This window comes from Carettochelys insculpta, chromosome 2 (genome assembly GCF_033958435.1).
Source record: "Carettochelys insculpta isolate YL-2023 chromosome 2, ASM3395843v1, whole genome shotgun sequence".
In the NCBI taxonomy this organism is placed as follows: Eukaryota; Metazoa; Chordata; order Testudines; family Carettochelyidae; genus Carettochelys; species Carettochelys insculpta.
The window spans coordinates 210,393,702-210,415,079 of NC_134138.1; the positions used below are offsets into that span (position 1 = coordinate 210,393,702).

Below are 21,378 nucleotides of genomic sequence, written 5' to 3' on the forward strand. Positions count from 1 at the left end.
GAGAGCTGTCAGTGCGAAATCTGCGTGCTCCACATTTGTAACAGGCCTCTTTAGCCAGGCACAGTTGCCAGTCTTAGCCCCCAAATTTTGACTTCACTTTTCACCAGCATGGCAGGGTAGGCTAGGGAGCCAGCAGTGTAAAGGAGAGACATAGAGGGCTAATGGATGGGGGGTACTGGCCTTGGAGTCAAGGGCACTCTTTCTGTCTCTGCCACTGGTTTGCTGTGAGATCCTGGGAAAGTCACTTCACCTTTCTTCTGCTCCCACTGTGTCTGGTCTAGTTGGCCTGAAAGTGGTTTGGCCAAGGACAGTCTCTCACAATACATTTGTCTAGCACCTAGCACAATGAAGTGCTGGGGTCTATTGGGGGCTTCAGGTATTACAGAAATGCAAATAACAGCTAATCTATGGCCCACATCATGTCGTTCATTTCTAAGCAGAACTCTCTGCAACTGATGAGTTAGGGTTAACAAGACGGGTGTGTTACAGCCCTGGGGCAGGGCAATCTTCTTTTAAAGTCTTACACTTTATTTTTTACTGGCAATTAAAAGATCCCTAGGCTCCTGCTTGCAGCCTGTTCTGTGTGTGTATACACATGTGCACCTGGAGGGGCTGTTTGTACACCGCCTTCAGGCAGAAGAATATTGGTGTGTTGACATAAACGATCCATGTTGGTAGCCTGATTAGTTTCTTTTCTTGCTGAAACTCTGCAGTCGGTGAGAGTGGGGGAGGGGAGCTAGATAATCCTAAAATGGCTTACCTCTTGCCTTAGTTTTAAATGCCTTGTTAATTTTTCTCTTACTGGGGGGTTAGTAATAAACCTAAACCCACTGTTCAAAGGCTTTGGAATGGGAGACCAGATGAAATCAGATGCTGTAGCATCTGCCACCAGGGAGCTGTCAAACTGGATTTCCTGCGCTCTTATTCTGGCTAGAGTTATCTAGGATTCTGTTGACGAACACATAGTGAAAGATTGTGTTTTTCCTTCAGAAAAATATGAGCAGGCAATGACATCGTATGCCTGTGATCTCCCTTTGGTATACAGCTCAAGAACCACAATTTGAAAGGTCGAAAGAGTTGTTATTCTCTGACTATCTGCAGTAAAATCTAATAGTGTTAAGAAGCGAAGCACTTGCTTTTGGAAGAGGATTTTAGATGGGAAGTAAACTACGCTCCCTTCAAATCCTATACGTAATGTAATATGTAAAAAATGTTTTTGTTCACCTGCTGCTTTTACTCTGGTTGTTAAGCACAGTAGTAAATAATGTTCAACTATCTGGGTATTAAAAATGTGCACCTGGATTTTTATGGACCTACTACACAGATAGAACACCCACATGTGTGAAATAAATCCTGACAAACGACTATATTGATAATGAATATACTAAATACCTTCTTCTGGGATGACTCTCAGAAGTGAAATGTCTGACAATTTATGTGGACTTAATAGTGTACAAAGTTACGCCCCACTAATCTAACATAGCCGTTTGTCTTTTGAAGCTGTTTTGTTCTCATTACATGCAGAGTTAAAAGGAAAATAGAGCATAGGGTTTGATAGCTGGTAAGCAGAAGAGCTAGAAACTTGTTTTTTCTGAAGTTTAGAGTTTCAGAGCACAAAGCAGGATCCCTTTTATATGTGGTAAAGGCTTTCGCAGTTCTCATAACTCAAGGATTTTCAGCAGCTGTGGGCTTCTATTATCTCTTTTGATTAAGGCGGAAACAAAAAAAACATTCAGAAGTTATATGTTTTTTGAAAGTTGTATTTGAAATAGGGGACTGAAGTTCAAATGTGTGCTGCCTTTGGTGGGATTTATAGGTGAACTTTAAGGTTCAATTAAAATAGTTTGGAAATATGTACTGGACGCGCCCCCTACTCAGAAGTGAGGGCCATTCAAGCAGAGAAAAAAAGTTCCCATGTATTCCGTCGATCATTCTCCCTGAGAAATCATCTGCACCTCATTGACTTGTTTAAAACACCCCACTGTTGTTGGTAACCTCTTAGCATTCCAGTCTATGTGAACTATAGTGTTCCCTTGTCCTGTACTTTGATTGTGAGTCTCATAAGATTTGGGTGCGTTGTCTTATAGTCTCAACAGCTGCAGCTGTGTTTACATGAGATTCTCAGCTTCTAGAGCCTTTGTAAATGGGGAGAAAAGTTCAGAAACATGACACAAAGGATCAACACCTGAAACACAGATCAAATGAAAACATTTTTTTTAAAATGTGCTAATTTTTAGGTCAGTCTCAGCACTTTTGAGAGGACCTGATTTGTGAGATTGGAGTGGATGAGGCTGGCACTGTAGAATCTAGGCACAATCAAATCAAGGTAACATCAGGGCATGTAACAGATGGTGAGAAAATAATTTAAAAGAAGCAAATGAAACCTTACTTCCCTCCAAATACTCCCCAATGCCTAGTTACTAAGAGCATTGAGCACATAATGCCACAGCTAGTTTATGTTTAAAATTAGCAACTGGCCATTTAAAAGGGCAATGTGTACAGCTAGAGGGAACCAAAGAAATTTGCTTGTGTTTCCTTTGCTAACTCACCCTCAGTGATTCATGGAATTCTGTCATGCAGAATTCCCAAACAGGTTAGCATCCTGTGTGAGCGGTCTGCCCAGTTAAGGTGGAGCTATCCCAGACATAGAATGGTTCAGGGTGACTTCCAGAGGCTCCATGATTGCCACCCTAACCATCTATAGAGGGGATGGTCCCCCCTGTATTGATGGGAGTCCAAGGGGCCCGTGGAGTCTTGAGGGAGGCCGGCACAGGGTGCCAGTAGGTGTTGCCTGCCTCCCCTTCACACACACTCACTGCGGCAGCGGGCGCTTGGGAATCGGAGCAATGCATGCACGCGGCACCCTGCACTGCTCCGTCACCCTCTCCCAGCCAGGTTTTTCTTCCCAGGTGCTCATCACCATGGTGAATGTCAGGCTATGGCTAGACTACAGGGTTTTATTGACAAAATGGCCACTTTGTAGACAAAACCCGCGGAGCGTCCAGATTGTCAAGAGCAGTCTGTCGACAGTAAGTTGACAGAACGCAGCATCTTTATTGACAGCCGTGCCCCACTCACTACACAAAAGAACGCCTCTGTCGACAAAACAGCAGTCTGGACTTCTGGGAGGCCTTCCATCAACAGAAGGGGCCTCAGAGGTGTGTCAAGAAGCTGAGGGTGTACAAGGAGTTAGGGGGAGGATGATCAACAGCATCAAAAAGAGGTGGAATTGTTTGGGCCTTTTCTTTCTTTTATTGAAAAATGCAGATTCAGGTGCACCAAAACTTCCAGACTTTGCCGAATTGCATGATTGATTTTTCCATTTGAAACAAATTCCAAAGCATCCGCTATGTTGTGTTCTGACATTTTCAGACCAAAGGGTTTGATTTCTTTTTTAATTCAACATGACTGAGTGTCGATGAATTTGCTTCAGATTTATTTAAAAAGCATTAGGCTTAAATGAATTGAAACACTGTTTTGGGCTGAACAAAACATTTTCTTCAATCCAAAACTCCCACCCCCTGTGGCTGGAGAGCAAACTGAAACATCTGGTACTGGCAGAGCTCTTTGTTAGGGAACAAGGCTGGAGGGGGAGGATTGATTTTTGTTTTGTTGGGCTGAGCCTGTTTTGTTTGTTTGTTTGTTTGTTTTGAAGGATGGTGTGCTTAATGTGGGAGTGATCATTTGGTCTGGGGAAATTTGCTTCTTTTAGAGGTGATCTGATTAGGGGAGATTGTTTGATTTGTGTGGGATAGAACATTGGGACATTGTTTCAGAAAGCAGAATAGCTATTTTGTTTGAGAGGGAACAGGCTCGATGCTGGGGGTGGGCGGCGGGGGTTTCCCTGGGGCTCAGTGCTTCAGAAGGGTCCAGCCTCTGTTGCAATAGCTGCGGCCAGGGGCCCAAGCCTTTTAAATCGCTGCTGGAGAGACACATGTTCCAGGCAGTGTGAGGGCTGGTGGTTGAGGAGGCTGCATCATGCTCCCCCCAATCCTCACAAACTTGCCCAGGGGCTTGCAGAGGCTGTTGACTCCTCTGAGCAGGAAAATTGAGTTTAACTTGTGTAACCATAATTGCTGCCCTCAGTCACCTCTGCTGTGTGACCTCTTCTCCACAAGGCATGGCGGCGGGGAAGTCAGGAAGAAAATACCAGTCATTTATTCCTTTTTTAAAAGAAGACAAGACATGGTGACAGACAATACAAATTAAACATCTTTGGCAAAAATGGAGTGAAAGCCATCGCTTGAGCTGCTTAATGTGGCAGGGTTGAGCCAAGTGCACTTTTTTTTTTTTTTTGGAAACAAATGGTATTGAAGAGAACCTGCAGGTGGTGACTCCTCCACACTGCTACATGTTGTGTCTAGAGGATTGGAGTGCTGTGGTACATTTCATGAGAAGTGTGCACAGGACAAACTGCTAGATAGACATTTAGAATGTCAACAATACACTGAGCCAGCCAAAATGTCACTCAAGAAAAACACAAGAAACAAAAGTGACAATTGACTACAGGTTGAATCTTTCTAATCTGGAACTCTTTCAGCTGGCAACCTCCATAATCTGGCAAGATTTTAGTTAGCCAGATGACCACTTATCGTGGGTGTGGCCAAGTTTCCTGTGGTCCCATAAAGTTTGTTTACAGCCACCAGTCCTGGCTCTCTGTGTTCTGTGCTGTTTAACTAACTGTGATTTAATCCTAAACGTCTTCTAAGAGCCCAGTGAGCTGTGAAAGTGTTGCTAATGTGTTAGGCAATATTAACTGCCTGGGATCTGGCAAATTCTCTTTTGGCATTGGTCAGGTCCTGAGGGTGCCAGATTAGAGAGGTTCAACCTGTAGTATATTACCAGCCTGCCTAATGAAACTAAATCTTGTGCACACTTAACAAATAAATAATTAAAGACCATTATTATATGTGGCAGGTAAGTGATAACCAGGTCAAACCAAGGGTATTGCAAGAATTGGCCTTGGGCGTTGTATTTGCAGGGCTAGTGAAAATCGTTTCTTCAATTAGCATGTTAACAACCAGTGAAACAATAAAAGTGCATCTCTTTAAAAATACGTACTGAAGCTTCAAGATAGACTGCAATGGTGAACAAGTGGCAAATAACAGATCTGTTTGTAATAAAAATGGAGAGAATGCAATACTGTGCACAGGTAACTTGTAAAAGAGTTCCTGTAAGAGACCCAACGTTTATCTCATGGACCTTGCTGTGTGATATAAGCCAAAGTTTATAATCCTTGCACATGACTGGGTTTCATATCCAGTAACTCCAGTGATGATTGAATAGTAACAGAGAGGTAGCCGTGCTCGTCTATATACTATCAAAACAAAAAAGCAGTCCAGGAGCACTTTAACAAAATAGTTTATTAGGCGATGAGCTTTTGTGGGACAGACCAGAATGTAATACCAGAATGGTTATGATCTGAAGATGTGGGTCTGTCCCACAAAAGGTCATCGCCTAATAAACTATTTTGTTAGTTTTTAAAGTGCTACTGGACTGCTTTCCAGTGATAATTGTTACTGAGAGAATTGTTTAAATTATCTGACTTGAGGAAAAGGAGACAATATGTCTGATTTCAGTGAGACTATGTCTAGATTACAAGGATTTGTCAACAGAAGTTTTCCAACCAAAATTTCTTTCAACAGATCACAGCAAAATTGCCAAGTGGACCTGCAGAGAGTGGCTAGACCATCCAGCTGCTCTATCAGCAAAATGGCCAACCAGAAGCAGAGCTGACAGTGCTGCCTGGCAGCCTGGAAGCCCTGTCTGTCAACAGAGGCTCCCCTGCCTCCCCCTGGAATGTCCAGACTGGCTTTCTGTTGACAGATCTCTGCTGATAGAGGCGTTATTCCTCATGGGGAACAGCTGTCAACAAAAGTGCTGCTTTCTGTCCACTTACTGGCCAACAAAACCCTCTAGTGTAGATATAATCTGAGTGAGGAAGAATGATGGACAAATGTGAGGGGATGTGTAAGATGGGGAAATATTGTTGGGGAAGATGAGTGATAGAAGGGCTGAACACAGGAAACTGCACAGTAGTGAGGGAACAAGTATTATACCATAAAGAGTATGGGGAAAGTCACTAAAAGAGATGAAAACAACAGACTTAGAAAGTGTAAGAAAACAGAAATTAAGTGAGGGAAAGAGCGCATGAAGAATAGAGACAAAACAGAGTTGAATTATTTTATTTTTGTAAAAATTTAGTGCAAAAAAAGTTACAATAAGATGCTTAAGTCAGGAAGTTGGAAGAAAAAAATTAGGAACACCCACACTGAAATCCATCTTGAGCAGCTGAATAGACTTTGGTTATTACAGTGACAGATGCTTTAAAAGGGGTTTTAATATTAATAAATACCCAAGGTGACCCTGCTCATAGCTCATAGTTCCACTACTCTATGATTCTGAAGAGGAACAAATGAGTGAAGTATTAAGAAGTGTGAATAGCTATGCTGTGGGCTCCTAAATCAGTGATAGCTGCTCCATGTGAACAGTGTATGTTAAAGATTCTGCTATAAATCAAACATATAGTTGGATGGCTAGAGGAAGATGGGACAAATTAAAGTAGTGGCAGACTTCTACTAAGCTTAAGACTGATCTAAATAATGCTGGTCTGCTGAAGGAGAAACACTGATAGGAGCATGGATGGTTCACTTCCTCTGCTATCAGTCTGCGGTGGGATTGCAGTATTAAGTTCTACCCCTTTCCTTCCTCTCCAGTGGGAATATAAACAGAAGACGGGATTTTAAAGTAGGCTATCTTTCTGTGGGCATTGACAAAAATGGGATAATTTGGTCCTATAAAATGCTGTAGACATGCATGGTAATATATTCTACCAAGCAATTTATTTTCTCCCTCTCTTTCTCTCTCCTCACCTCCTCTATGTTGCTCATTTGATACTTGCGTCTGTATTTAAAATTAAACAAAAACAATATTTGATTGTAATTTTTTCTATTAGATAATCATGTTTAAGTTCTGACACACTGACAAAAGTCAAGCAGATCACAATTCAATGCTGACATTTTGTTCTTAATTTACACCAGAGAGAACAAAGGGGAATGATGTGACTTAAACAGAGAATATCAGGTTGAATTTGTGCTCCCAATGGCATCAAACCGTTAACACTGGAATCAGTCCTGAGATTCTTACTCAAAATTCCCAGGGAAATCAAAATTTCAATAACAGTGAAGTCAGGGGGTGTTTCATCTTGATAAAGATTGCTGGATTTGATGCATTATTATTTAAACATAATCTCACAGTATTTTTTCCTTATTCAAAATAATCTAAGGTTATAAAGAGGATATAAGTATGGAGACTTGCGATGAATTTATACTTATGGCATATAGTATGCATCTTAAAGGTTCATAGAAAAATCTCAGTGAAGAGCAGTTGCTATGCATGCACAGAAATCCTCATTCAAAGTGTTAATATATTAAGCATTTAAAAATAGTTTGAAAATACCAAAAACAATTAAACAATTTTATAGACAAAATCATTCACCAAATTTAATTTTTCTAAAGATGAAAGCTATTTTTAGGTATATGAGTACAAACCAATAGATAAATATAACAGTTCAAGATTTATTCTTTTCTTGCTGATTAAAATAGTTTAAATATTTTAAATGTGCTTAAAATATTGCTCTTAGTCGACAATTCTACCTGCCAATTTTTAGTTTGTATTGAATTTTGTTGGCCAAAAAGTACCAACCCCCTTAAAATAGGGATAATGTTAAAGTGCTGGTCCAGCTTCAACTATAGAGGTGGAAACAGAATGCTGTAACATAAACGAAGGGCACTGAATATTATAATCGTAGCACATTTCACAGGTTAAAATACTAATATCTGAGTTGATTTTCCATGTTTTTATTTAATAAAATATTACCTTTTATTTGAATTCCTCCAGCATAGATACATTCATTGCAAACAACATGCAGATAAAAGGGGATCCAGTTTTAAACTACATACGTAGATCAAACTATTGTTAATACATGATAGTGCATTTCTTGTTAAAATTGCAAGCTTTTGCCAAAAAGAAAAGAAACCCTTATTCTCCTTATAAATATTTTAAATAATTTTAGATACTTATTTCATACCAAGTATATAAAAATAGTATTTTTGATAAATAAAGAGGTTTCATTTACATGACAAATAACGTGCAACAACTAACCACTCTCTACCAATTCTATTTGGTTGATTGTCTAGGAGATGACATGCAGCGATAATTGCTCCTTTACCTTCACGGAACTGACAAATAAACCAGCAGGAGCCATGATCACCTGAAGCAAACAGTGCCATGGATATTGTCTGAGAAAAACAATCAGGCACTCAGGAAGAGCCTTTGCTTCAAGCAACAAAAGCCTCCTATGACAGTTCTTTTGTCCTAGACTTCCAGCTGTTCTGACCCTCAGGGTCTTGTGGCTATCATAAAAGTCTGCCAAACAGACCATAAGTTATATATGTGCATACAAAATGCTTTTCAACATGCTTCTAGAATCTAGAAATTGTTTCCTACAGTATGAACTGATTATATCTTTTCATATCCACTTGGTTTCTATAAATCTGAATTTTCATCTTAGCAAGTCTCCATTTTCACCAGAGAAAAGGCAAAACGAAGCCGTCATGCAGTACTGTTTAAGTTTTTAAACTGGTAGCTAGGGAACATGCTTTGAGTACCATTATACATTTATGGCTTGGCTATCTTTAATATCCATTGTGCTTGTCACAACAGCTGCTAGGAAATCTTCAGAGGTTGGTGCAGAAACTGCTCCTGTTGTTCCTTCGAGGTCCCAAGATCCTGGCAAGTTCTCAAAGCTTAGTGAACTGACGGGTCCTGGGCTAAAGCTACTTTCCTCAGATCTGCTGGGGAGCAAAAGGTGCAGTGAAGTCTCTGAGGAGGAGCACGGCAAGGAAGAAAGAGTTGCTGAAATAGACTGAAGGGGAGTCAAGGCAGTATCTGAATATGGAGAGGTACATCTTAAAAACTGCAAATTATCTTTCTGGTTTACCCGATAGCAGGAAGGTGAATATTCAAGGCCAGAAGTATAATAAAATTCACTGCCCATAGAATTTTGAATACTGGATTCAGTTCTCTGGGGACTGCTCCCTACAGAAGACGGATCCCTATTCCAAATATCAGGAGTTGTGTTACCATGGAGAAGTTGTGCTTTGGTGCAAGTCATATTCCCAGCTTGCACATGCATACAAGGTTGATGTGTAGTCCAAGTCATTCTAGTCTGTAAGCTGTCCATTGCAGGACTCATTGATGTGCCATGCACTGTACAGAGCCCTGGGGCCTTCTGTGACATCAGTAAATTTTCCAGAAGATGCATCACATTCTTCATGTCTTTTCTTAATTGTGAGACCTCTTGAGTTAAAGTAGAGACCTGCCCAGACAAGGTAAAACAGGCAATAGTTTCATGCACTCAAACAGATAAATAGTTTGCAAACACACCTGAAATACATTGTCATTTCCTTTTTGTGCTTGAGGAAAGACCTTTCTGCCTTTATTCACTAGTATCATACCATATCTTTGTTTAGAAAGAAATATCATTTAACTAAGTAGAGAGGCAATGTGACAGAAACTGTCCTTCCATTTAAATTTGTATGCCTTCCCATTGCACACATACATTTTATTGGAAGTGTGCTTACATCCTTCACTAACACATAAAAAGCAAATATAACAGTGAAATCAGGTGAAAAATAGATTTAGCTTAAAACAGAAAAATCTAAAAAAAAAAGAAAAAAAGCAGATTCTGGAATTCTTTACTCTGAACATGCCCATCTGTTTTAAAATAAGTTCTACCTATATAAAATGGCTGCAGATTCAAACCTGGGGGATTTCCTGTGGCAACAAGAGCTTGTTAACAACAAAGATTAAAACACTCCTTTTTATATTTAAAAAAAAGAAGAGAAAAAGTCTGAAAGATACACATGAATGGTATGGAAATATTAATACTGATGAAAGAAGATAGGATGAATCCTTCAGAAAATGTACACAAAGAGCTATATGAGAAGAAACCCAGGATCAAAATGATGCTGTTTGGAGGTAAACACATTCATCAGGAAAATCAATAGCTTAAGACAACAGTTCATGTTTGTTAGTATATTTTTAAAGGTAAAGATTTTAGGGAGTTACAGTTACCTGTTTATTTTTAATAATTAAGGGAAATATATGTGTGTGGGGGAGAGAACTTTGCTGTGCTGTCAGTGTTGGTTGATCAATCCATTTTGTATCAGATTACTGTCTTTATGAATGTGAAAATAAACACATGCAGTTTATCAAAGTGATATTAGTGGAAGTAATCTGTCAAAAGCAAGACAGGACTGCTTATTTCTTTTCAGGAGGATATACCGGCCTGTCAAAAATAGAAAACAGGACAATCTAGCAGTAGTTGCTTTGCTCCAAACTAACGAGACCACCAGTAAGTTAGGTGACTGATGAAACTTTACTTTTTTACAATCAGAAATATAATCTTCACCTTTGTGACAGTTACAGAAAATCCACTGAAGAAGGTGCTTCATCCTGGGTTTGGTGGAGTTATGACCACCCACTGTACTTTTTATAGCTACAAGTTTCTGGAAGAGGTAAAGGCCACCAGTATTGAGGCACCTCCGTTGGAACTGTCATGTTGTCCGGATGTCAGACCATCACCCCCCAAAACAGGCCTTGTTCTCGCATCTGAAAGAAGGGTACTGTAACGTAGGTGGACAATGGAAGTGCTATAAGGACTTGCTGAAGGATAACTTAAAGAAGTCCACTATTGACATTGACACTTGTGAAACACTTGCCCAGGATCACTCCAAATGGAGAGAAGTCTTACTCGATGGCACCCTACATTTTGAAATTTGCCTGCCAACAAACGGAGGAGGACAAGAGGTGCAGGAGAAAGGATAGCCTGCCTTTCAGTCATAGTCAACAGCCTCCTGTTGTACCTGGAAACATCTGTCCTCATTGTTACAGAACTTGTGGTTCAAGGATAGGACTTGTCAACCACCTGAGGTTCCACAGCTCCCATGGAAGGTGGTCATACTCTGCAATGAGCCATCACAATCAATTAATATATAGCTGCAATAGGTAGTGGCATAGGGAAATTGGAAGGAAAGTATAAAACCCATTTAGATTCCTTCCTCAGCGTTTTGTTTTATTTGTAGTGGTTGTATTTCCCTTTTATGCATGAGGTTCTTTGCTTTTATGATTCTACTTGATGGGAAGAAGTAGGAATGGGTCAGAAGCAGAGGAGACTCTAGTCTTACAGGTCTCAGATTTGTTAAACGAATGCTCTACTTGTAGATACATATGCAGTGTACTAATAAGGAACTAGCAGATAAAGCTCTGGGATACATCGCATGAGTGAGTTTTGTACTGCCATTTCATAGCCTGGCATGCAAATGAAATGGCTACTGTGGCAGCTCTTTACATGCGCTTATAACAAGGTTCCAGAGACAGCTGATAGGCCGCTTAGGTATATAGCAGATTTGTTTGAATTTCAGAGAGCATGGGGGGAATGAAAGGAAATGAACTAGATTAATGAATCAAACTCATGTGTGAAAAGAGCACCCATGAAAAGCCCCTTTGTGATGAAGAACTCCAAAGGTGTGTCTGGGTTTTCCATAAATCTGGCTTCTGCAATTCTTTTGCAGCTGGTATACAATCTCCCACCAAAGATGGGGGTGTGTCGGGGAATACTGGTGGGTAGTGGTAGCAGCTGTTGGAGGGAGGCAGGGACACAATCTACTCTCTTTCCTGTTTGGGGCAGATCAGGGTGGGGACCCCTCCAGTCTGCAGACAACCCAGACCCTCCTGCTCCCCCTACAACCCAGACCCCTCCTACATCCCTTCCTGCCCAGATCCCCCACTTACAGCCTGCCCTTGAACCTTGCTCCAACCCAGATCATCCACCTGCTGCCCATGCCTTCACCCTCCGTCCCACCCAGATCCTATAGCCCTGGCTCCCATGCAGTGGGATCAACCATGCACACCCTCCTCAGGGAGCGGCGGCTCCGCTGGCTTGGCCACGTCCACAGTATGAATGATAGAAGGATCCCAAAAGACATCCTGTATGGCGAGCTATCCTCTGGCAAAAGACCTCCCGAACACTCCCAGTTGCGCTGCAAAGATGTTTACAACAGGGACCTCAGGGAGGTAGACATTGAGCCGGACAGCTGAGAGGAGCTGGCAGACGATCGCAGCAGATGGAGGCAGGAACTACACAAGGGCCTTCAGAAGGGTGAGATGAGGATCAGACATCTGGCAGAGGAGAAGTGAGCCCACAGAAAGCATAGTAAGGACCTGCCAGACACCCACTACACATGCAACAGATGCAGCAAGGACTGTCACTCTCGTGTGGGCCTTCCCAGTCATAGTCGACGCTGCAAATGATGATCCCAAATGGAACTATGAAGGGCGCGATCCATAGTCTACGTAGACTGAAGGATGCCTACTACTGCATGAGAAAAAAAATAAAGTAACCTAGGGTTTTGTGATTAAATTCCCCAGAAGTGGCTACATCACTTAACTGTAGCATTTAATCTTCCAACAATGTTAACTTTGTAGAGATGTGTTTGTAGAAGGTTATAGCTTAGACGACAGTCTAATGAACGTAGGAATGTGGAGATGTGCTCTGAAGGCAGGGGGCTTGGAACGCTGCATAGCAGTTAGCAGCCTTTTACTGGAGATGCTCTCCAGTTTGTCTTATTAAAGCTTTATTCCTGTCTCATTCAGAGAGTTATCTAATGAATCCCAAGGTCTGGAGCACAAGACCGATGAGGATAGGCTGAGGGATTTGGGCTTGTTTAGTTTACAGAAGAGAAGATTTAGTAGTAGTGGTAGTAGGCATCCTTTGATCCCGAGGGATCATGGGTTTGCGCCCCAGTTGGACTGATTCGAGCAGCGTCTTCTGTGGCTGTGCAATCCAATCCGGGAGTGGCAATCCTTTCCGCACTGTGAGCAGCAGTAGGCAGCTGTCACTCTGGTATCATGGGCACGGATCTTCTTGAGGGCTCTCCTGTCTTCCGCTTCCTTCACCAAGGTAGTTTCATACGTAACAAGAGCTTCCTTCACTCCCTGTTTCCAGGCATGCCTGTCTGAGGCGAGCGAATGCCAGGTGTTCACACTGATAAAGAGAACTCTGAGGTCATGCTTGCACATGTCCTTGTAGCGCAATTTAGGTCGCCCTTTCGGCCTCTTTCCAGACGCCAGTTCGCCGAAGAGGAGGTCCTTTGGTATTCGGCCATCCGTCATGCGTGAGACATGGCCCAGCCAGCGCACACGCCTCTTTTTGAGAAGGGTGAACATGGAGGCGATGCCTGCCCTCTCAAGCACTGCGCTATTGGGGACCTTGTCCTGCAATGAGATACCGAGTATGTGCCTAAGGCAGCGCATGTAGAATGTGTTGAGCCGCTGCTCTTGTTTTGAACGCAAAGTCCATGTTTCACTGGCGTACAGCAATGTGCTCAAAACACAGGCTGTGTAGACCTGCACCTTGGTGTGTACAGTGAGCTTATTATTAGCCCATACTCTCTTTGTCAGCCTGGAGAACGTTGTGGTGGCTTTTCCAATGCGCTTGTTGATCTCGCTATCAAGTGACAAGTTGTCCGAGATCGTCCAGCCTAGGTACACGAACTCATGGACGACTTCCAGTTTGTAGTCTAGCACGTTGATAGATGGCTCATTACCCACATTTTGGCCCATCACCTGGGTCTTCTTTAAGCTGATTGTGAGACCAAATTCCGTACATGCATCCACAAAGCGAGTTATGACTGATTGCAGAGTCTGCTGAGTGTGAGCAGCAATAGCTGCATCGTCAGCAAAAAGGAACTCCCTTAGACTCTTCGTAAGCACCCTGGTCTTCACTCTAAGCCTCGACAGTTTGAAGAGGTTGCTGTCCGTTCCCATGTGGAGAGAGATGCCCTCTGTAGCAGTTCCGAAGGCCATCCGGTTGTCAGAGGCTATTGGAGACGCACGCCATGGGAGCATTTTATAGATAGTGGGAGCTTATCCCTGCTACCACCCCCGGCTTTGACAACCCTTGAAACCGAAGAGAAGACTTAGAGGTGATCTAATAGCAGCCTTCAACTTCCCGAAGGGGAGCTCTAAAAAGGAGGGTGAGAAACTGTTCTCAATGGTGTCAGATGGCAGAACAAGGAGTAATGGTCAGAAGCTGAAGAGGGAAAGCTGTAGGTTAGATATTAGGAAAAACTACTTCACCAGGTGGGTGGTGAAGCATTGGAATGCATTGCCTAGAGAGGTGGTGGATTCTCCATCCCTTGAGGTTTTTAAGTCCTGGCTGGACAAGGTCCTGGCTGGGATGACTTAGTAGGGGTTGATCCTGCTTGAAGCAGGGGGCTGGACTAGATGACCTCCTGAGGTCCCTTCCAACCCTTTGATTCTGTGATCATTTAAATTTGACTGTCCTGCAAAGAGATAGTATTTCTGTTATTGTTATGCTGGTTAAAGTACGTATTTTACGTTGTAAAATGTATACTGTAACAGGGAGCCAGGTTTTGAGACTTCAAATAGATTGATGATGATTTTCATTGTCTGATAATCTCTTCAATTATGTGTAAAGTTAATGCTCTAGGAATATTAATGTTTTGTATTCCTTGATTGAAATTTTAATTATGCAAACTTACTATTACATTAATGGAGCTTTTTAATTTAATAATTCCCATCAATTTAAAAATCCTAATAATTTGTTTTTAGAAAAAACTGTAATTCAAAGATAAGGGATGACAAAGCCAAGCTACTGGGGTGCCTATCAGAGTGTTGATTTGAACACAACATGCAGGACTAGCTAGAATATTCTAAACTTGTACAGCAAGAAAATGGAATTAAAAACAGCTAGTAGACCCTTCTAGTAACTGCTCCTTAAGAAGAGAGAAAAATACTTTGACTGCAACACAACATCCTTGGTCATCCTTAGTTTGTCTTTTTCAGCTGAGCAAGAGAAGTGTGCACTTGGGAGGAATGATATTGGTTTAGGCACTCTACCTACATGACAAAAAAGAAGTGACTTGTCTCTTGTAAATTGAAGTAGGCATTTGGGGCCTGGTTTTTAACAGATCCTCATTCTTTGCACTTGCAGTTATTTAGAAGTATTGTAGCCAGACAAAATCTCCCAACTACACACCAGCTTTTGCCTCCCCTCTAAGGTGCCTCAGAGCACACAGGGCACCGAACAGCAGTTAAACAGCACAGTCTTTGATGCCTTCCTAAAGGGGCCCAGATGTACTGGCTCATCGTGATCCTGAGGAACTGAAAACACAGATAGAGGGCTAGCAGGCTAACCATTAACGAGGGGGCCTCAGGAAATTACCCCAGCTGGCATTAATGGAGTGATGTGCCCACACAGCCATCCCAGAAGAGGAATCTCCGCCCTTGTAAAAGAATGTCCTGTACTCCCAAATTCTTTATCTCCTGTCTTACAAGTGCAAATTAAGTAAGAAATGCCCTTGCAAAAACTGGCGTCACAAAAGACAGACCAGTACGATCTGGCACCATAGATAAGAAAGAGAATATGTGACCCAGGGGGTATAAATATGGGCCCAGCAGCACTCTGACTCTGAGTGCATTCCCACCAACTACCTGCTGGTTGGGTCAGGTGATTGCCTCCTGAGGTCCGCAACTGGGGATGCCCAACCTCGTATTCGTCTTTCTGCGGAATTGAGTGACCAATCCTGGCTTGGCTACGCTGGTATCGAGAGACGCAAGGAGGGTAAGATATACCCATATTAAGGAGGGTAAGATGTACCCATATTAAGGTCTCCTTTTGGTGCGCACAGTTAAAAAATTAGAGCTCTATAGGTAGATGCTGTTGTATTAAGATGTCGTGGTATTGAATTGTAATGTAACCTGTTAACACCTGTACTCTGCTAGCATATAAGAAGTAGACAATAGCCTTTTGTAACCGCATGCTTATAACTGTAGCTTCATAAACTTGTAACTAGTTAAGATCTAAGCCTGACTGCAGTTATTCTCTGTCACTGCAACACAGCCGGCACAATAAAAAGAACTTTAACCGTTTGGTTACCACAGCCTGGCCATAGGTGAGAGTGCTAGGAGCTCCCTGCTCCAGCAGTAAAAGACTTGGGTGTTTAGGACCCTGGGGCATCCGTCAGCCTGTCCCAGGCTGCCCGCTGCGAAGGAGCCCTGTGCTCTAGCAGTTAAAGACTTGGATGGTAACAAGGGCATAGTTGGTACCTCACCGCACATTACCCGGCCACCGGCTAACAAATATACAAGTTTCTTGCAGTCCTTTGGCATCTAACTAGCTTGGACTACGACTCATACTCTGACGTCTAAATGATAAACTTGATCTGCAACTATATGCTCTTACGTAATTATCAAAATACAAAGGCCAAGTGTTAATCAAATAAAATTATCATCCCCTTCAATTTTAAATGGGACAAGATGATTAAGTGTAGCTTTTCAGTAGTTTTTGTACTATACATTAAAACAGTGGGATCTACATAAGTTGCATACAAAATCAATCATTAATGAGGAATTGATCATGACCTCTTTATGACCCAGTTTTACCCATTCTGCTCAAACAGGTTTCATTTTGTGAAGATATAAATTAAAATACTTCCACTATCTTTCTGACTTGAAATCTAGACAACACATACAACTTATCTATGACTGTTCTCAGCCACTGAATGACTGTTTTCTTTTTTTCACTAACAGCGGCCTATAATGAATGTTTGCATTAGGGATTTATTTTTCTGTATTCCTCATGCAAAAAGTAAGAGTAGTTTGAAGATCACCAGTGAATGGTTGTAATGCAATTACTTTCTATAAAAGCAGCTATTTTCCTAGTCGCTGTCTGTCTTTTGCTCTTAACACAATACCATATATTCCATGGTGATATTAGAAGGTCATTGGTAGCCAGCAGCAATGCATGTTCATATTTTTTTTTAATCGGACTAAGTGTTATGACGTTTAGGTGCCTGGCCAAAGTGTTCCCTATTCTTTGTAAGCTACTTTCACCTAAACTCTGTGGTTTGAGCATTGGCCTTGTAAACCCAAGGTTGTGAGCTCAGTCCTTGAGGGGGCCATTTAGGGGTCTGTCGCAACTAGATAAAAAAAACAAACTCTCAGGGATGGAGCTTGGCCCTGCCAAGAAGTCAGGAGACTGGACTTGATGGCCACTCAAGGTCCCTTCCAGCTCTATGAGATACGTACATATATCAGACCCGATAAACTCTCACCACCAGACACATCTCTTATAGAATTTTTAACATGGAAGGTACCTAAGGAAAGCTCATAACTTGTCAATGTTATTGTCTACAGTAGCTGTGGTTATTTATGAAGTTTGTTTTTTTAATGGTTTTCAGATGGTTCCAAAAATTATGTATGTTCATAAATATTGCAACATTGAGTCAATGGGACTGTGCCATGCATAAAATTCAGCCACAGGTATGGCACTGAAGGATGGGGACTATGGAAAGCAACACATACTACACTGCCCCAGTGTACTTAGTATATGCAGCTAGAGTATAACTGGATCAGAGGATAGTGGAGACAATTGTCATGCTTTTAAAACGTACAAGTAAAAGTATAATATGTATTTTGGCATTTATATGCAAGGTCGATTAAACCTGCCCTTTTATTAGCACAGTTTTAATACTACTAGCACTGTGTACTCGCCTGCTATATTTAATAGCTAATAAGTTTCATCTCAAACATTTTAGTTCTTTTGTCCTGTTTTTAATGTCTCCTTTTCCTTTTTTAATATCTCATTTACTGTTTTTCCCTTAATCTTGTTACTAGCTCCAGGCCATAATCTATCCATGCTGTTTAGTCTTTCTTGGCCTTTTCTAGGTATCTATAGCCTCTTCCTCCTGAATAACCTTTCCTCTGCTAGCTTTTTAGATCATTCTCCCCACAGCACTAGCTCTTACTCTCCCAGCTTTCTAGATTTCTCCTCATTTTGCCTTTCTTCTGCTGTCTAAGCAACTCTTCAATAAGTGATGAGACTGACTTTGTGTTAACTTAAATGAAATGTGATTTTATAAACACAATTTGTGTATGAAATTTGTAAGGGTACAGATATGTGATAGAATTGAGTTAATGTAAGGTCACACTATTGATTTGTGCCTTTTAAAAATAATAAAATCAAACTGATAGAAATACGTATATTTACAAATAATTATCATTCAAATTCAGTAAGAAATTCACCCAAAAGAAACAAACCTGTAGGAGCAGTGCACAATATGACAGGAACAGAAGAAGAATTCCCTATTCAGTTGAAATGAACCAGAGAGGTGGAATATAATGAACTAAGCTGGAAGTTGGCTACAGTCGAGTTAACTTCCCTTCTTTGACAGATCCTATGTAATGTTGTAAAGATCAGATCTTTGGTTTTACATTGCTTCTATAGATTGTCCTTTCACATCATTAGCTCAGTAGTGACTCAAAAGAAAGAATTCATCTACTTTCTGAATTTCCTGCAATGCCAAGAATTAACATGCTGAAAGGGTGAGTTCTGACAGGATCACTGCATAGGGTATTGCTATGGGCAATAACACCTTCTTTCCATATAAAATGGAAGTCCTAGCAAGATTCAGAACAGTAGCTGCACAGGGCCTGATTCCACTCCCATTTAACTCAAGCAGAATTTTCCCATTACATTTATCAAGATAAGGAGAAGGTACACAATATACTGAAGCAACAAATAAGAGCATTCATCTTCACTGAAGGGGGAAAAAAAAAGAAAAAAAAACATTTGTTTCTTCTGACCCTAGACATCCTTGCAGCACCTTTCACTATCTGTTGTCAAACAGTGACGGAAGATTTCCTGGAGCTGCCCAGCATACAGAGAGACTTTGCCCACAGCTTAGTTCTCTCCCGGGGGGTAGAAACCATATTTCTGTAAAATAGGATTTGTGGAAGAGAGCAGATTTCTTCATTTATGCCTTAATTTTCTAGAACTAAACAAAGCTACATCTCTTACTTGATCCATTTTTATTATCATGCCAAAAAGCATTTCTCTGCATTTTGGAGAGTTATTTAATCTGGCTACGTCTACACTACAGTGATCTTTCGAATGAAGTCCTTCTGGAAGATCTCTTCCTAAAGAACTTCTTTTGAAAGCATGAATCCACACACAAAAAAAGTGGATCAAAAGAGTGAGCTGCTCTTTCAAAAGGGAGCATCCACACGGCCCTCGCTCTTTTGAAATAATGGGCCAGGGATCGAAAAATCAGGTGCCTCTTTTGAAAAAAGGGCCTGCAGAGCATCTACTACGGTTTTCTTTCGAAAGGAGCTTTGAAAAGAAGATGCTCTTCCTGAAACGGGAGGGGAAGAGCGCTTTTGAAAGGAGCGCCATGTTTTTTCAATTTAATTTCAAAACACTGCTGTTTGTGTATAGCTGCTCTGTTGGATATTTCAAAACAGCCCCTTCTTTTGAAAGATATTTCAAAAGAACTTGCTAGTGTAGATGTGGCCAGTGTGTTTCAATGGATCATTTGGAATTAGAAACTGGGATTAGACATACAGATTCCCTTTTTTAGGTTCAATTCTCTCCTCACTCTTTAACCCTGTTGACTTTTGGGACTCGTTCCCTTTTCACAGCGTTGTGAAAAGAGGACCAGCCTTAAAACTGTGGAGTGTTTTTTTTTTTTTTTGCATAGCGTTAACATGGAAAACTAATTCTGTGTTAGAGAAAAATGACCATCTTTTTTCCTACTGTTGTCTAAATGTATCAAACCGCTAAAAGATTTATATAACTACACTGGAAAAAAAGCAGTGACAAGTACAAAGCCATTGCAGATAAAGTGTTTGTTTATTCCACTAAGTTTCTGCTTGAAGGGTTTGACATAATACTGCATTTTCAATTGCCTGTTGATGATAATCATACAATACTTATTTACAGCTTGATAAGAGAGGAAAAAATCTGCTCTTCAAGGTTAAAGAATGATTCAATGCTACTTTGCTAACTTCTGCTATGATAAAGTTTCAAAAGCATCATTAATATGGTAGCAAGCAGCATTTCTCCTTTGGCTATTGTCAGTAGAAGATTAGGGTTGGACGTGTCCTCAAGAAATCATCTAATCCAAGCAGGACCACCCCCAACTGAACCATTCCAGCCAGGGCTTTGTCAGGCTTCACCTTACATATGCTCACTCTTGGGGTATGTGTGAGCTCTCTGCCTCAAACTTACTAGAAAGTGCTGATCAGTGATGGTCTCATCAGCCTGGTGTCAAACCATGGGATTCTCCAGTTTGTTTATGGAGGAGGCTCTATGAGCTCCTAAGGCAAATTTGGAATATAGCTGCTTCCAGGCTCCTCATCACAGTTTTAGCTGTGGTTTATCTAATCATTTCCCTGAAGCTCCATTAATGTAGAGCTCCATCATAATTCCATCCAGGCAGTTCCAAAACAGGGAAGGGAGATAAAAGTATACATTCCATTCCACCCGACCCTCCAGTCCCCATTTGCTCATCATAAACTGAGTTTCAGCTGAATTAGATATGAAGTTTAAACCTAAAATGTGAGAAGTGGCTGTTCAATGAAATTAGTTGGGTGAGAGAAAAAATTCATCATATATGGTGACTGGTTGGTTACTCGGAGAGAGGAGAGAAAAAGACAAGTTTTATGCCCAAATTTCTTAAAAAATGGAGCATTCTTAAATGTTTCCATTTCCAAATGTATAACATTTCATAAAAAAAGGCAGAAAATTCAGCTGTAAGTAGGAAACTAAAAACAACCATTTTAGTGTGAAACAGTCATGCTTTAAGTGCAAATATCAGTGCAACTGGCTTCTATCATATAACCTGAAATACTTTATTTGACTGAAAATATTATAGACACGAGTTTTGCCAAGAGGCCGTTGTGAGAAAAATATGATATATTTGCTGGGAATAATATTTCTCATACTTTTCATTTTCCATATATCCAAGCAATAACATATCAGTGTCAATGAAGTATTCAGAATAGGTGGAAGCTTGGCAGATAGAAGGAACTCCTTTCTTGAAAACGAAGTTACAAGCTGAAAAAAGCAAAACGTTATATAATTCCTGCTTTTCCAGGACAAAAGTTTGAGCAGGGATGAACAAATCCTGCCTGATTTTGAGTTCATTCACATAATAGGGATTAAAATTGTGTCTGGTTTCAAATATTACTGGGTTTTCATTGTGCTCAGAGGTGACTGTAAAAAAAAAGCAAAAGCAAAAGGTATGTATGAAAAATGGTGATAAGAGTAGGCCTAGTGAAACAGAGTCAAACAAAAGAAGCGTGGGAAGGGAGGATGGGGAAAAGAGAAATTCTATTGAAAAAAAAAAACCTTTATATACACACACACACACATCCTATAGAGGCTGCTTACTAGTGATAGAAGAACCATCAAGCCTAGGGTAACTAATACATAGCACAGACTAGATAAAA

The 21,378-nt window shown here is 41.0% G+C and overlaps 1 protein-coding gene across 1 annotated transcript in view; it reads right to left on the reverse strand.

Moving 5' to 3' along the window:
• Window positions 1-8,554: 8,554 nt before the first annotated feature.
• Window positions 8,555-21,378, reverse strand: part of KCNH8 (potassium voltage-gated channel subfamily H member 8) — a 428,672-nt gene continuing 415,848 nt past the window's right edge. Inside the window, exon 16 of the mRNA XM_074986135.1 lies at window positions 8,555-9,379. Within this exon, the coding sequence (XP_074842236.1) occupies window positions 8,672-9,379 (708 nt within the window). The 3' untranslated portion in view covers window positions 8,555-8,671. The remainder of the gene's footprint in view (window positions 9,380-21,378) is intronic.